The following is a 16,409-nucleotide window of genomic DNA, read 5'->3' on the forward strand; positions in this document are numbered from 1 at the left end:
CGATGCACAAAATACCCATGTACATGCAAGTTTGAATACCACTTCTCAGGGTCCCCTGATGAGCAAATGACTGGAAAAGGATATGAGAGAGAGAGTCTCATCCCTTTGAGGCAGAAGTATACAATCCTCATCCACAGGGTGACTGCAGGTTAAGATTTTCCCTGTGAAATTTCTAGAAGCACCGATCGCTGGACAAAAGAAAACTGGCAATAAACTCCAAAGGAGGGTTGTTTACATACATTTCAGAGAACGTCATCACCAGTAACGTCCGATATTTTCAGTGGAACCAAATGAATGCTAAGCAAGTCATAATTAACTATTTCCATATTCTAATTAGCATCTTCACACTTCAAATCACACCCACATCTTGAGCCTCAGATGACTGGGTTCACGTGTCTGTGCCTTTACTTTCTGGCTGCATTTAAAATGGTACCAAGATGTTTCTCCAGAGTCTCCTACGGCCCCTCTCTTGGTGATGAGTAATTAGTGTCTGCCACAGGTCAGGCCACGGGGAGACTGTAAGCCGTACATATGAAATAGGAGGTTGGGCTGCCTCATTTCTTTAAATGGAAAAACCAGAGCAATTAGGCACAGTCACATCCCAGTAAGGAAAAAAATAAACATCAAAAAGAGGTGATCTCTTCAAGAATCTGCTGTGTGCTGAAGAGCTTTGCAGCAGGCCTAATTTCAGAAGCTATTACAATTTAAAGGGAAAACTCTTGGATCCCTGGGTGGCTCAGTGGTTGAGCGCCTGCCTTTGGCTCAGGGCGTGACCCCAGGGTCCTGGGATCAAGTCCCACATCAGGCTCCCTGCAGGGAGCCTGCTCCTCCCTCTGCCTGTGTCTCTGCCTGTGTCTCTTATGAATAAATAAAATCTTTTAAAAATAAATAAAGGGAAAACTCTTATGCCATCTGAGAAAGAAAAATACACGAGGCACTGAGTTTTAGATTCCTATCCCCATAACAATACTGGCATGGCAGGGCCCCGGTTCACCAAATCTAAGATACCAGTGCCTCTACACCTGCAGGATTGGGTTACACACCAAGACAGGAGGAGATCTCTCAGTTAACTCTGGCTCACCAAAAGCTGTAAAATGCCCTCCAATACCCAAGTCCTTAAAATTTGGGGGGAAAAATGGCATGTTTGAAGGATGAAATATGATATTATTAACACCATTGAGAGAAAGTAACCAAACAGCTCCTCTGAGTGTAGACCCAAAGCGTGAAGCCCACTTGTGCTGTAAATACTACCCACTGAGATACATAAACCAGCTGACATGGTATATCATCATGCTTTAACTAGTACTTTCCTACATTATGTCCAAAAACTACATACTGTTTATGCTGCCATTTTTGTGTGTGTGTGTGTGTGTGTGTGATAATCTAAGACATCTGGATGGAAATTTGGGAAATGGAACGATGAGCTACTCTTTTAAGCTACCAGAACAGAGGCGTCGATCTTCCCTACAGGACCAATCCCGGCCGCTCTATGCCATACAAATACCAAATTCCCACCTTCAGAGCTCAGGGTAAGCTAGCAAACTTCACAGGATACCCTTGGTTCGAGAAAGCACCCACTTTTGCCTCCTGCTAGAAGACAGAGTCCAATATTGCACTTCTTAGAAGCATGTTTAAACTAAAAATGGGAAATCGCTAGTATTAAAGTCACGAGCAACTAGTAAACAAGATAAAAGATGTAGCCTCAGCAAAGTTACCAGAATACGACACAAGTCTCACGGCAAACGGTTCTGACAGCTTCCTCCTCTCAAGCCTTAGGAGGATAGCAGGTTTTTGACATGAGAGGCCAGTGACATTCTCAGGGAGGTTCCTAAGAGCTGCTATGTCCCAAATCAAGATAATTTCCATTTCTCAACAACATTTGAGGGCAGGCCGCCCATTTAGTCTTGGGTTCAGCAACTACATACACTCACTACTGAATTCTTTGTTTAGATAGCGTCTTGCAACAGTCCTATTGTTTCCGGTCGGGCCATGGCATGAAGGAGCTAAACTTGCAGAGCCCTACCCACGCAAACTGACGACGATGACGAAGGCCTTTCGGGGGTTCTCAAATCAGGCATGACCACCTGGTCAGAGCCCTTAAACGTCAGCACTGCTATTCAGAGTACAGACTCTCTGTCGTGTTTAACAAAATGAAGAAAGAAGTCAACCAGAAAACATACACCAAGTATGTCTTCCAAAATAGAAGCCTGCCCAAGAACTTCAAACCAAATCCTTAAAAAAAAAAAAAAAAACAAAACAAAACATAGCACTTCCTCTTAAACTAGATTTCTCTAAAGCTGAATGGCATCATTCAGAAGCAAATAGGCCCAAGAGACAATGGCATTTTTTTTTCATTTAATGTTAGGTTATAATAATGTCCTATATACTTCGAACCCTCTATGATGAAAGGACTTTAGAGAAAGTGCCCCAGGAGGTGGTATCCCTAAAGACCCAGCCTCAGTCTGGCACTGCTGCAAATCTTACCTTCTGCGTGTTTGGCTTGATACAGCGAACAAAGAAAGGATTAGAGGAGCTTAGCGTGGCCATTAAGGAATGCAGTGAGTCCTGTTAGAAAGGAAAAAGTATGTGTTGATTTAGTCTCTTACCATGTGTCCTTCTTTAGATTTCTCAGCATTCTAGGCACTGATCAGAAACAGGAATAAAGACCAATATAAATCTACAGGAGTAGTAAGACTTTTTAATCTTTACCGTCATCGTTCTAATACAAAATAAAGCCAAGACATAACAATTCGTAGTCACTGAAATCATTTCACAGAATGTGAAGCTCATTTGTCACTTCTTTGAAATAGGGTCATTAAAAAAAACATGTGTTAACCAGCAAAAGAACAAACCAAGGTTTTTTTGATGTTACATACACAAAACCTGCACTCTCCCCCTTGCGAGTTTTTTCTAATTCATTATTTCCGTCATTTTGATGGAACGTATTCCCCAGTCTCTCACCCTCACCTCACCAGGCAGATCAATCTTCTATAATACTGCTTTTTTTTTTTTTTTTTTTTTAATTTTTTAAGATTTGCTGTCGTGGTGGTTGAGAAGAATTTGTAACATCTCCCCAGGCAGACAGAGCGTATGAGGAGCACTCATCACCAGCTTGGGCTCATCGCTAATCTCATCTTATCCCATCCCTGTCTGTGTACATACTACACCCATCCCTCGTAGGAAAGCAAATCCCAGACAGCATATTAGTTCCTCCCTCAAGATTTCAGTGTGTTATTAAAGGCTCTATACTTTCAGACGTGTGGACCACCGCCACAGCATCACCCCAAAAAGCTTAAACAGGAATTCCTTAATCCCAATATTAAAAGAAGCAACCGTCTCAGATTTCGAATTAAATCAAGTGTCTCAAATTTCATCATTTTTCAAGTGGCGTGCTCTTTGGGGCACCTGGGTGGCTCAGTGGGCTAAGGGTCCAACTCTCAGTTTGGGATCAGGTCATGATCGCAGGGTCCGCGCTCAGCAGGACCCCTTCCCTCCCCTCTGCCCCGTCCTGTGAGCACAATCTCTCTCTCTCTAATACATAAATCTCTTTATTTAAAAAAATGGTCTGTTCTTGGAAATCAGAATGTAAATAAAGTTCTTGTGTTGCAGTCGATGTGTCTGTAGGTCTCCTGTAAACCACCATAGGACCAGGTTGCCTACAGCACAGCACTGATGAGTTCCTTCTGTGCTTTGGAAGCCTGGGGACTTCTCAGCGATGACAGAATGGCCTGGTCTGCAAGGCCCTTCACGTATCGTGGTACCAGCCTAACTCCATACGAGGCATCCCGTCAGCGGGCCCCCTGGCCACAGCCATCCAGGGACAGGGCCCGACATTCCTGTCTCAGGACTCCTTCTCCTGCCTGGTCTCTCGACCTGCCATTCCCTTGATTCTTAGTGCAATTTAATCCTCAAGCATCCACAAAACCTTCTGGGGCAATTCCAGGTACCGCCGTCCTAGAAAAAGGTAATGTAACAACTGGAAGACTCCGTGTCTAGGCTTTAGAGTCAGACAGGCTCAGTTCAAGTCCTAGCTTCAGTTCTCGGAGGGACTGAAGGAGTGAGTCTTCATCTCTAAACTTTAGTTTCCTCGCCTGTATAATGGGCGTAAGTAATAAGCACTTCGAAGATTCCGGGAGAAAGGAACAAGACAGCGTACATGAAGCGATTAGCCCAATGCCTGACACAGAATAAGTACACAGTAAGTGGCAGCGATTTTTATTACAGCCTCTCTGGGTCAAACCTGTCCTTCCCGTCGCACGATCCAGCACCGTCAGCAGTGCTGGCGCGTACCAGGTGCATCGCCAGCTATGCTGTATGACCGACGGCCCTCACCACCCCAACCCCGCCAGATGCATCCTGCTCTGAATAACTAAATCAGAGACCCCTTGGAGGCAGATTTAATAAATGTCTATGAGTGACATGCTTCTAGTTCTCTTCCTATTAGCAGTTGTTACTTTGGGGTAAAACAATTAGGTTCAGAAAATGGTCTTTGTGTGCTCCACCTCTATTTTAAAAACGATTACATATTTAAAATGCAAATAAAAAGGATCCTGATTTACCCTGAAATCTAGGTATCTGGACAAGGTAAGTGACTCTGTTCTTATTTAAATAGCCACTTATTCAGTCATTATTCCCAGTTATGATACTGTAAACATACCTGGGAAAAACACAAAAATCCAAACATGAGGAGAAATATACTTCTATTCATACAAGCCTCTCCATACACATCAAAGTGATCCCAAATGGCCCACGAGTCCTTCGACTTAGATAAGTAGCTATTTATTTTTAACAAGACCAAAAAAAAAAAAAAAAACTACACATTTTCATCTGACCCAGAAAAAGTGTATTTTAAAAGCACTGCCTGGTAACATAAAAGAGAAAAAAAATAAACACCTTCATGGATCTCACATACCCCCAGTTCCTGTTTTCAATTCCTAAAGTCACAGCAACCGTGGATTCATGAGAGCCAGCCACACAGACTAACCTTGAACTGTGAGCTGACTGTGGGCCGTCGATGTTTGCTGCCACATTTCAAGGTATCCTGGTTATTGCGGCTTGAAACGTGTTCAAACAGGTCATAGATGAAGTCGAATCTGTGTGAGCAGAGAGCAGGAGGGCCGTGAGGGGCGCACACCCAATTACCAGGCGCCGGATTACTGTAATTAGAAAGCATTTTCCCACTGAAGGTTAACACCCTGAGTCCAGGAGGAGCAAAGACGCCTTCCGAAGATTTCAGAGCCACCATGGCCAAGGAGCTTTAGGCACTGAAAAGCAAGCTGTGGCCACCTTCTGAGCACTAGAGTCTCGCAGAAGGGAAGTGGCTTGGGGTGAGTGTACCCTGGGGTGATGTGCCCCTTGGGAGCACAGTGTTTGCAGAGTGCACCTACGCTCCTGCAGCCTTTATATTTCCCTGAAGGACGGAGGTATTCTGCACACCTCACAGTGTCTCAAAGATCCAACCAGTTAACAGGGAAAGGGGCTCCTCTGCAGTAGAGCACACTAGGCTTCATCTTGCCTCCATCCCTTCTGAGCTACGTGACTTGGGTAGATGCTGGACTTAGCCTCATTTCTCAAATTTTAGAATTTATGTTATTACGAAAAAGTTCTATAAAATTGTGATTACGGGGCAGCCCCAGTGGCCCAGTGGTTTAGCACCGCCTTCAGCCCGGGGTGTGATCCTGGAGACCCGGGATCAAGTCCCACATCAGGCTCCCTGCATGGAGCCTGCTTTTCCCTTTGTCTGTCTCTGCCTCTCTGTGGGTGTGTCTGTCATGAATGAATAATTAAAATCTTAAAAAAAAAATTGCGATTACGGGAGCACCTGGGAGGCTCAGTCAGTTAAGCGTCTGCCTTGGGCTCAGGTCATGACCCTGGGGTCCTAGGGTGGAGCCCCACATCAGGCTCCCTGCTCAGGGGGAGCCTGTTTCTCCCTCTCCTGCTCTTCCTGCTTGTGCCTTCTGTCAAATACATAAAATCTTTTTAAAAAATTGCCACTACTAATAAAAAGTAAAAAGCTTCTCAATAACTTCCTGTGTTTCTTGCATGGAAGATGCTACAGGCATGGGCTGGAAAGTAGGGGGCAGCTGGCTCCCCCACCCCCAGAGCAGGTGAGGCAGGGAGGGGACAAGTTCTGGGCATCGGCCCCTCCAGAGGTGGCACCACCAAGGTTGCCCCACTACCGCTCACTGTCCCCATCCCTCCTCTATTTCCCTTGTAGGTTGCTGTTTCGGGCTCACCCTCTGAAGTTCTCTAACTGTGCTTTGAGAGCTTTGGAGAAAAACTCTGGTTCCATTAACATGTCACAGATGTCAAGGTGAAAGAGCAGAGCAAGCGACAGCCCAGGCCCCTCACATTTTTGCAGACAGAAACCCGGACCGAAACAGAAACTTCTCCACTCCAGTCACAAAATCACCCCATGTTATGACAGAGGTGACCATCTTGCTGACCTCCATACCTGTCCTCTCTTCACTGCAAAAGGCGTCCATGTAACATCAAGGTCATTTTTAAATGTCACCCTTTAAAATCTAACCACCAAGGACTTGCTGATAGAGAGCATGCTATGGTATTTTTAAAGCATCACCATTATCATTTTCTGAACTTTTTTTTTTTTTAAGTAAGCTCTACCCTCAACATAGGACTTGAACTCAGGACCCCAGGATCAGGAGTCACATGCTCTACTGAGTCAGCCTGCTGCCCCTGAATGTCCCTGTTTTTAAGATCTGAAAACTCATCTAAAGATAAAAACAGCTGACAGTGCTGTAAATAGGGAATCTCCACACAGGAAAAGTCCAAACAAATCTAAATATCTTCCAGTTCTAAGGTCCTAAGCTGATGTGTAGGTGGGCTTCCTTTACCCCGACTCAGAGCTGTGTGACCAGGTGGTCACCAGACACTTACATTCCTAAAAATCTTAGGGTTTTTCATCATTGTGCTACTTTCCTTCCCTGGATAATAAACATTTGTTTCTGTTACAGATTCACAGTGGTTCTGAAACAAGTATGGATGGAAAGCTCTACCCCAAGGGCTATTCCCTCCCTTTCTCTCACACTCAGTCTCCCACCTTATAATAGGGCTGTCCCGCAAACAGCGGCTCCGACCAACTACCGAGCTAACCGTGTGAATTTATGATTCACGAATGGATGAACTAACATGTAAGGTTGTAATCTTAGCTGAACTGACACCTGTTCATTTTTTCTAACATACTTTAGAGACATACGCGTCCTACACACACAAGGCTGAAACCAATCTAACACAGAGCTCTAAGCTTGTTGTGAAGACAGGAGGTCATCCTGGTTAAGATCTTGGGTTCTAGAGCCAGGCAGAGTGAATCCAAACTAGCTGTCCTTGGCCAAGGCTTGTCACTGCCCCAAAAATGAGTCTCTCCATCTGCGCATCAGGCTAAGTCGTACCTGACGCACAGATACACTGTTCTTATGGCACCACATTAAATAGTAGTCACTGCTACTCTTATTACTTTCCATAGTTTGGTCATTTTATTAATGAAATATTGCCCATGAAAAGTATTATTTTCTTATATGTTTGTAAATTAAAAGCATTTGCACAAATGACACTGATGCTTGCTGATGACATCTTGGAGAGGAGATTGACATACCGGCTTTCTCTTAACAAGTTGAGAAGATCATCTCTGAAGGTATCTCTGTTCTTCTCCAAGATGCCCCGGACATCATATTGCACCTGGTTTTTAAAAAACAAAAACAAAGACAAATGATAAATGGTACAACTGATCAAAAGAATAGGTTCTAGTCATAAACATCTCCTTTAAAAGCCAGACCCATGAAAAGGTGTCATTTTGATACATTTATGGATGGTTTCTGAAATTACTATTTTTCTAAATACCACATGGGAAATAGCAGTAGGAATTTTTTTCTAAATATTTTATTTATTCATGAGAGACACAGAGAGAGAGGCACAGACATAGGCAGAGGGAGAAGCAGGCTCCATGCAGGGAGCCCGATGTGGGACTCGATCCAGGACCCCGGGGTCATGCCCTGAGCTGAAGGCAGACGCTCCACCACTGAGCTCCCCGGGCACCCAGGAAGGATCTTAATTAGGAAGTTACCTCTCCAGCATAGTGTTTCACTCCAAAATTGTTGACCGCAACTCTGGGCTTCACGTAAAAGTGGTTATTCTAATAAAGAAACAAATACAAACGCCTAATTTCACTTAATGATTTGCACAGACTTGCCAAGAGAATTCACCACAACACATAGTGAAAACAATCTCAAAACCTGCCACACAACAGAGGTTGAGGGCAGAGCCCGTGATACGCTCGATCAAAACCAACTAGGTCTTGTCTTGTCACCTCAGTAGTGAGCTGAACTCTGTACTCATATAAACTAAACTTGGGCACCTTCTGACGAGCAGCCCCAAGTCTATGCCTTTCACGAATTTCAATTTCGTTCTAGCAACTGGAAGAGAGCACTCTGGTTTGAGAAAAAAGTTACACATGGGAGGCACAGTGGAGCCATCAGCACTGAAAGATCTTAGGTGTATCTGATGCCACAGATGTGCTACTCAGACACCATTAAGAATTGGCCTGTTTGGACGTACAGCGTGTTGACTATGCAACTTCTCCAATAATGTGCTGTCTGTGGCTTGGGGGAAATGGCTTTCTTCATTGATAAGGGCGAGGAGACCAAGTTTCTAAAAGACAGAAAAGAGGTTAAATGAATTAAAAGTTGACCATATGCCTCAAAATAGTTCAGAGCTCCCCCCCCCAAGTAAGCATCAAAGGGAAAGACATAGCAATTTCTTGGTTTAAATTCAGAATGACACCATAAACACATCCAACGCATTTAAACTCCATATAAACATGGAAACCACCACAATTTTGTGGACAAAACCACAAGCGGCCAGTGTACCAGTGATGCTGGCAAAGCTCTGAGGGCTGACTAAAGTCTAAGTGGAGCCGGTTTACACACTTGATTCTAAAATACGGAGTGCGATGAAAAATTAAGTCTGAAGCAGCCAAGTAACTAAATTCAACTTTGCACATTGCATGTATGTTTGCAAATGGTCCATTGTGTTCCCCACATTCACATCTTTGATGTGCATGTTTGCACAAGCTAGTTTGTTCCCATAAATATGAATCAGCCCAGTGGGACAGCCTCGGGACAGGGCCACGATGCATCAGCAAGGTTACCTTCTCAATCAGGTCCAAGCATTCACCATTGTCTATCCAGTCAATGTCTTCCCACACCAATCCTTCCCTGTAGCAAGATTTAAAAGGGCTGAGTTATAATAAAATAGAGCTTTAAAACTATCTAATTTAGTGGCTGATTAAAAAAAAAATATTTAGAGGCGAAACTCTATGAGCACTTACCTGCTATATTCTAGTTGCTCCAGAGAAAAAATATGTTTGTTGAAATATTCCTGAAGTTTCTCATTTGCATAGTTTATATTGAACTGCTCGAAGTGATTAACCTAAGGGGGGGAGGGGGGAACCATTCAACAAGTATCTTTAGTGCTCTTCCTACTACATATGAAGATGAAGAAAAGGAAAAGAAAAAAATCTGTGGAGAAAAATATCAACATTTATTTGAATAGATTTCAGCTGAGCCAATTAAGTGGATAGAAAAGAACTCATGCACCCCACTCCTCAGAAGCATACCTCGAAGTTCTCAAATCCAAAGATGTCAAGAATGCCAATAGATTTAAAGTCATCTTTGCCTTTGATCCTGCTGTTGATCTTCTTAATCACCCACTCGAAGCAGCGTGCATAAAGTGCCATGGCCAGGGAGTCTCTGCTGTCCTCTGCCTGGGGGAGAGGAGACGCCACCGCCGTGTCCCGCTGACCACAGACCCAGGCAGCCACGTCCATCCCTGCCCCCCACCCCCACGTACTCAACAGGAGTAACACCTGTGCACCCAATATCAAGCTAATCAGGACCACCAAGGAAAAGCCAGATGTCCCAGGAACGGGTATCCTGGAGCTCGCTCACTCACTTCACGGTGGGATGCGCTGAAGGCTCCCTTAACTATCAGGCTCTCAAACTCAAGTGTTTATGTTGAGTTATAGGAAAGGATCTGAACCAACACACACAACTTCGATTTTTATCGGGCTTAAGACCATAATTAAGGCCTGAGTTCTCCCATGATCATCTTCTCTTAATCTACTTTGTACACAGAAAAGTTTTCTCTGTGGCATGGTCAGCATTTTTACTTATCCAATCGAGAAACGGATATTGGGTGGGCCAGCACATAGGATTAGCTCAAGGCAGTTGCAGGAGCAAAACTAAGTCCTGATACATAGTAATAACAATAAATTATTAAATCTCATGTTTCTTTAGTACTTAGGTCACCGGCATGTATTTATCATCCTCACAAGTATCCTATGAATTAGGTAGAATAATCATCCCTGTCTTACAGAGGAGGAAACACACACAATGAATGCATCCTCCAAGAACAGAAAGTAGTATGTCAGGACCCCAAACTCAGGAAATCGCCATCAGACCCGTCCTCTTCTTGTTGTTGTTTCTTAAATATTTATTTATTCCTGAGACACACACACACACAGAGGCAGAGACACAGGCACAGGAAGAAGCAGGCTCCCCGCGGGGACATGGATGTGGGACTCGATCCCAGACCCCAGGGTCACGCCCTGAGCCCAAGGCAGATGTTTAACCAACTGAGACACCCGACTGAACCCCCCAGGCACCTCCCCAGGAGTGTCTTTTAAAACAAGCTTTGATGGCAAAGTGCACGTACCTGCTGAACAGTGAGAGGAGTGAGGATCTCTTCCCCCCTGAGGAACATGGATCTCTGCGTCAGAGCGTCAGTGAGCTGTGCTGAGTCCAGCCCAAGTAGCTCTGCAGACCTGCCCAAGGCTGGAAATGAAGAACAAGGCAATAGTAGATACACTGACCCAAGAAGGGAGGGGCCAGGGGACCCGGAGCTACTCCACACTGTGCCTTGTTAAAGCAGAAAACATTCCTAAACTTACCCTCAGGTAAAATTAGCAGAGCCCCTGATGCTTGGACCACGTGTGGTCCTGAGACTCCGAGGCAGAGTGTCCCTGAGACCCCGCCACAGCTCTGCAAGGTCATAACTATTTCCAATGACATTAAGATGCTATTTGCTGTTTTACTCTCATCCCCTCATCATGATACAGACGAGTTTATCCTGTGGTTACGTGATATGAGGCATCTCAACAAACCAAATGCAGAAGCCGATAAGAGAATCCAGCTGTCCTCCCTGACATCAGGTATTTTTAAAGTTGGCAAAAATGTAAGACAATTGTCAATCTTCTGGCAAATTTTCTTTTATTTGGGCAGTCTTTTAAATAAAAATATGATATTTATGTAAACATGCAATGGGTTTTTTATAATCATTTCAAAATTAATCAGTAAATTTTTTTAAAGATTTTAAAGATTTTATTTAGGTGATTAGCACAAAGCAGGAGGAGGAGCAGGCAGAGGGAGAGGGAGGAGCAGACGCCCTGCTGAGGAGGGAGCCTGACCCAGGGCTCCATCCCAGGACCCTGGGATCATGCCCTGAGCCAAAGGCAGTCGCTTAACCCACAGAGCCACTGAGCACCCCAAAATCAGTTTTCATTTCTAAGGCAGTAACATGAACAGACATGACTCCCGTAAACAAAAGCTCTTTGGAGTTCTCTACAGTCTTATGATGATTAAGAGGCACTGGGACCAATGTGAGAACCACTGACCTACAGCACTGGCTTCACACCTACAGCCATTTCAAACTTTAACATATCCAAACCCTAGGCTCCATGCCCTCACATGTTGCTTCCATCAGGAAAGTTTCAAAAGTAAATACATTAATCGTTCCAGGAAAATGACAACTGACATAGCGATGTGCATTATTAATTCATTTAATCTTGACAACACATCACTGAGGGACTTTATAGATATGAAATCACTCATGTAGGGCATCATCAGTACCTCAAGGAAACGGCCTGTGGCAGAGCTGGACTATGGACCAAGCATTTGTGCTTGGGAACCAGTGGGCATCCCCAGCACACCAGGTCACCACTCAAGAACTATGGAAAAAGGACACCAACACCACCATGACTCCCTGCCGCAACATTTCCCTACATCTAATCCTTGTAGCTCATATTTCTTTATTGGGTCTATTCTCCTCTTTCCTGGTTGAGAATGAGAACACAGCCACCATCCCAATCAGCAATCACTCCTCATATGCTCGGAGCCTTTCTTATCTGACAGTTCCCATCAAATACAAAGCTCCATACTTCTCTATACAGGACTCAGAAAGCTCTTTCTGTAGGAGGCCAGAGAGTAAACACTTTAGGTCTAAGTTCCTTACGAGGACAAAGCCACAGGAGGGAAGAAGGGGAGAGCCATCTTACCTGTTTTGAAGGACACTTGGGCCCCACCAGCAGTGATAAATTCTATGTTCCCAAGATGTAAGACACCAGCAAGCAACCTCAAGACCTCCCGGACTTCTTCCTTGCTGAACTCCATGACCTCCATTGCCGTCTGAAAGAAAACAAGTTATGTTTAATTTTTTGTTGTTTTCCTTCCATATTAGAGAAAATGAAAAACCCATTACTCAATAAAATTGTCAGGTATTATTCTAAAGGCCAGAAAACAAAAAACAGATTCACGACCTCTTGCTTTTAAATGATAAAGACTCGGCACAGGCACACATAAGAGAAGGTGATATTCAGAAAGAACTGTCGAATGTGGAGAGATCACCCAGTTGATGAAATAAAATGAGATATCTGCCTTATTACATACCAGCCTCCCAGTTATGCCCCCAGAGAACTGGGTCAGAGAGTCACAGTAAGGATGGTGGTAAAGAAATGCCCTTTCTGTAGATACTGCAGCATAACGGAAACCTTTATTTTCTTGCACATAAGCTGGTGGAGAAGGGGAAGGCCTCATGGGACTGCTCCAGTGCACATTTCAGAGCCCTTCCTTAAGGGCTAAATGCAGTGGGGACCCAAGTGGGAGGAATAGGATTCTCCATGAGGAACTCTGTAGATGGGAGCTATTCCTTTTATAATAGATACTGATAAAAATCTATGAATTGATTTAGATCAGTCTTCCCTAAACATACATCACATCTCTACTTTTAATTTCTTCAAAGAATTTTTAAAGATCTTGTTTTGTCCTCTCCATAGTAAATGGAAGTTACCAAAGTGCTGTTTAGGGCAAAATAAAAGTAAACAAGTACCTATATGAGAGCAAGTTTGTTCCCAAATACAAGTCTCTAAACAACTGAAGCCAGGGATCTTCTGAATCACATCTAAGATCATTTTCCATGGTGACTGATTGATTGATTTCAGAGATTGGGGGATGAGGTCAGGAGGGGAGGGAAAGAGAGAATCGTAAGCAGACTCCATGCCTAGCATGGAGCCCAACAGGAGACTGGATCCCAGGACCCTGAGAGATCATGACCGGAGCCGAGATCAAGACTTGGATGCTTACACTTCAACCAGCTTGAGCCACCCAGGTGCCACTCCATTGTGATTTAGAAACCACATTCTTGTCAAGAAAAAAGCCCCCTTCTCCCCCACCTCAGGACAGAATTGTTGGCAATACTGATGAAAATGACCCACCAAGAGCACGCGGACCACAATGTAATAATTGTGACAATGACAATCACGTTAGGAGACTAGGAAGGAAACCATGTGCCACTCTGAAGCCGTAGAAATTGTAAAAGGAAATAACTGGAGATTTAAAACGTGAAAAGTTTAACTTCTTTACAAGGAAAAAACAAAGTTGAAACAAAGGGCAAAAACAATAGGCAGGAAAACAATTTAAAAATTAGAAGCAAGGAGCAATTGCTTAGCCATAATAAAAGATACATGAACATCAAAAATAAAATAGGCATTTCTTATAGTAGCAAATGCAAATCCTTCCTAAAAATCAAATGTGTACAAATCAAAGAAAATAGGAGATCGTTTCTACCAAATTAAAAAAAAAAAAAAAAACCTCATGAATGATAAACCTGAAGTTGGTAAAACTGGGACATTTATGCACTGGTCATCGGTGTCATGAATTAATATACTCTTTCTGGAAAACAAGATGACATGACAGTATTGTGCTGGCCACATATGTACATAAATGTATAATGTTCAGAAACGTTAAATAACTTTCACGGGGTTGTACAGCTAAGACTCAAAATCAGGCTCAATGAACCCAAACTCCACCAACTTCTTATCCAGCCAATGCTATTACTCTCTAAAGACATAAAAAGAAAAAAGCAATCTCCTATATAATCTTCCATAATTTCAATGCTGGAAATTCATCCTAAGGAAAATCTCAACAGGAAATAAAGTTCTATAATATATTCACTGCAGTGTTATATCAACATGTTCAGAGAGAAAAAATTCTACCTATCATCAGACAAGTCGAATATAGCAATAGTTTAGAACAGTTCTATAGTTTGGAATAATATATACTTTTTAAAGTAAATTATGATCATACAGAAACATGACTTATGAGATAGCTTTATATAAAGGTTAAAATTATATTTTTGTGGAGTGACTGGCTGGTTTGGTTGCTAATGCAAGGAAGCAATCTCCAGGTCATGGGTTCAAACCCCATGTTGGATGTAAAGATTGCTATAAAAGAAAAGAGTCAGTAAATTTAAAAAAATTTTTTGTAACTTTTTTTTTAAAAAGTAACCCCTATACCCAATGTGGGACTCGAACTCACAACCTGGAGATTAACAGTCGGATGCTCTACCAAACGAGCCAGCCAGGAACTGCATTAAGAAAACCAGGCTGGGAAATAAACATACTGTACTGGAAATAACTGCAATGTTAGTTTTAGTAAGCTCACAACATTATGTTCCATCAAATCTTTTAACATTTCGACAATATTTTTACGATACTAATGGGTGAGTGGATAAACAAACTGCTGCCTATTCAATGGAATACCACTCATTAGAAAAAGGAATGAACTGAGTCATGTATGATGTAGATGAGTAAGGGAGCTAGACGTGAGAATACACTCTGTATCATTTCACTTACAAGAACTTCTAGAAAAGACAAATCTACTGATTTGTGCCTGAAAACAGATCAGTGGTTTCCTAGGAGAAGGATGGCTTGGAAGGGCCAAAGGAAGTTATTGAATTTTATTTATTTTGATTGTGCTTGTTGGTACATGCGTGAATAAATTCAAAATCCATTCAGATGCATACTTCAAATGATAGCATTTTATTATATATACATTACATTTCAATAAATTTGATTACAAATAATAAAAACACCATGAATTATTTAATCAGGGGTGAGAAGACTCATTTTACAGGTGCAAAGAGAAACGGACACAAGAATAAGAACTACAATCTAGTGCTTATTAAAAAAATATATGGAAAAACTACTGAAATTTACTTATTCCAAAAGTTAAAAGTAAAGGAAGATGGTTAGGAAGTACAGAATAACTTCTTATTCTCAAGACTTAAAACAGTGGTAAGGACCAAATGAAACAGTGAAATAACTGTAAAGAACCAACACTGTGCAAAAGTTAGTATTTTCCCTCCCCGTGATGAGAGTCCTCCTATAAGCCTAATATTCAACATTAACTTATAAACATTCTTAGCTCATCATAGGATGAGCATAGAAATGAAAGTCTTCACTGTTTGTCAACCCATCAAATGAAAAATATCAAGAGATGCCTGATGAAAATATTCTTGGTTAAGTTCTTAAAATACATTCCGAAGTTACATACGGAGATATGAAAGCAAACGAAATGTGCTTACTGTGTTAAAAAATACGATTACTTTAAATTCAGCTCTAAGTGAATTAGGAGTGTGCTGATAAGTAGCAATCGCATTCATCAGACCACGGGGTCATTTAACAGCCGCCCCGGTTACCAGCAGCCTGGGCACGCACGCCGGAACTGCCAACAACAGCCTCTACTTTTGTGTCCTACTGTCCTGCTTACAATCTCTCCAGTTGCAATCTCCGTCCCTTGGGCAAGAGTAACCACTTTAAAGCTTATTATCATGGTCTTATTTTCTCAGCAATACGGCTCCAAGACTTAAAAAGCATGCTGGAAGTTCTCAGTATAGTTCAGAAGCACTAAACAGAAATTCGGTTATAATAAAACTGGAACAAAATAAAATATATTCAATACACTCATTAGGCAACATAAAAAATGACAGGTGTCTGGGAATGTGGGAAGTGAGTGGGGAGAAGGGGAGGGGTGACTATGTGATCTGGTCTCAGCCATGAAGAATCAAAGGAAGCCAGGCTCATCATACTAGAAATGAATAGAAAAGTGGGATAAATTTCAGGAGCTTTACTGCCAAAAGGTACATCTAGGGTCTCGGGCAGTTGGCTGTAAGGTGTGGAGGTGCCATACAAGCAAGGCAAAGGAACCACAGATGAATCTTGAACAAATGGTGCCACTGAAATGGGGGGAAAGAGGCTACTCTGGGCATAGCAAACTGCAAGT

The 16,409-nt window shown here is 42.7% G+C and overlaps 1 protein-coding gene across 1 annotated transcript in view; it reads right to left on the reverse strand.

Moving 5' to 3' along the window:
• Positions 1-16,409, reverse strand: part of MYO10 (myosin X) — a 192,970-nt gene that overhangs the window by 65,662 nt on the left and 110,899 nt on the right. The window contains exons 10-19 of the mRNA XM_055325849.1: positions 12,347-12,476; positions 10,729-10,847; positions 9,632-9,778; positions 9,344-9,444; positions 9,164-9,230; positions 8,572-8,664; positions 8,081-8,149; positions 7,613-7,695; positions 4,985-5,093; positions 2,485-2,565 (exon numbers count right to left, since the gene is read on the reverse strand). Coding sequence (XP_055181824.1) covers positions 2,485-2,565; positions 4,985-5,093; positions 7,613-7,695; positions 8,081-8,149; positions 8,572-8,664; positions 9,164-9,230; positions 9,344-9,444; positions 9,632-9,778; positions 10,729-10,847; positions 12,347-12,476 — 999 coding nt within the window. The remainder of the gene's footprint in view (positions 1-2,484; positions 2,566-4,984; positions 5,094-7,612; positions 7,696-8,080; positions 8,150-8,571; positions 8,665-9,163; positions 9,231-9,343; positions 9,445-9,631; positions 9,779-10,728; positions 10,848-12,346; positions 12,477-16,409) is intronic.

Source organism: Nyctereutes procyonoides, unplaced genomic scaffold (genome assembly GCF_905146905.1).
Source record: "Nyctereutes procyonoides isolate TBG_1078 unplaced genomic scaffold, NYPRO_anot_genome, whole genome shotgun sequence".
Lineage (NCBI taxonomy): Eukaryota > Metazoa > Chordata > Mammalia > Carnivora > Canidae > Nyctereutes > Nyctereutes procyonoides.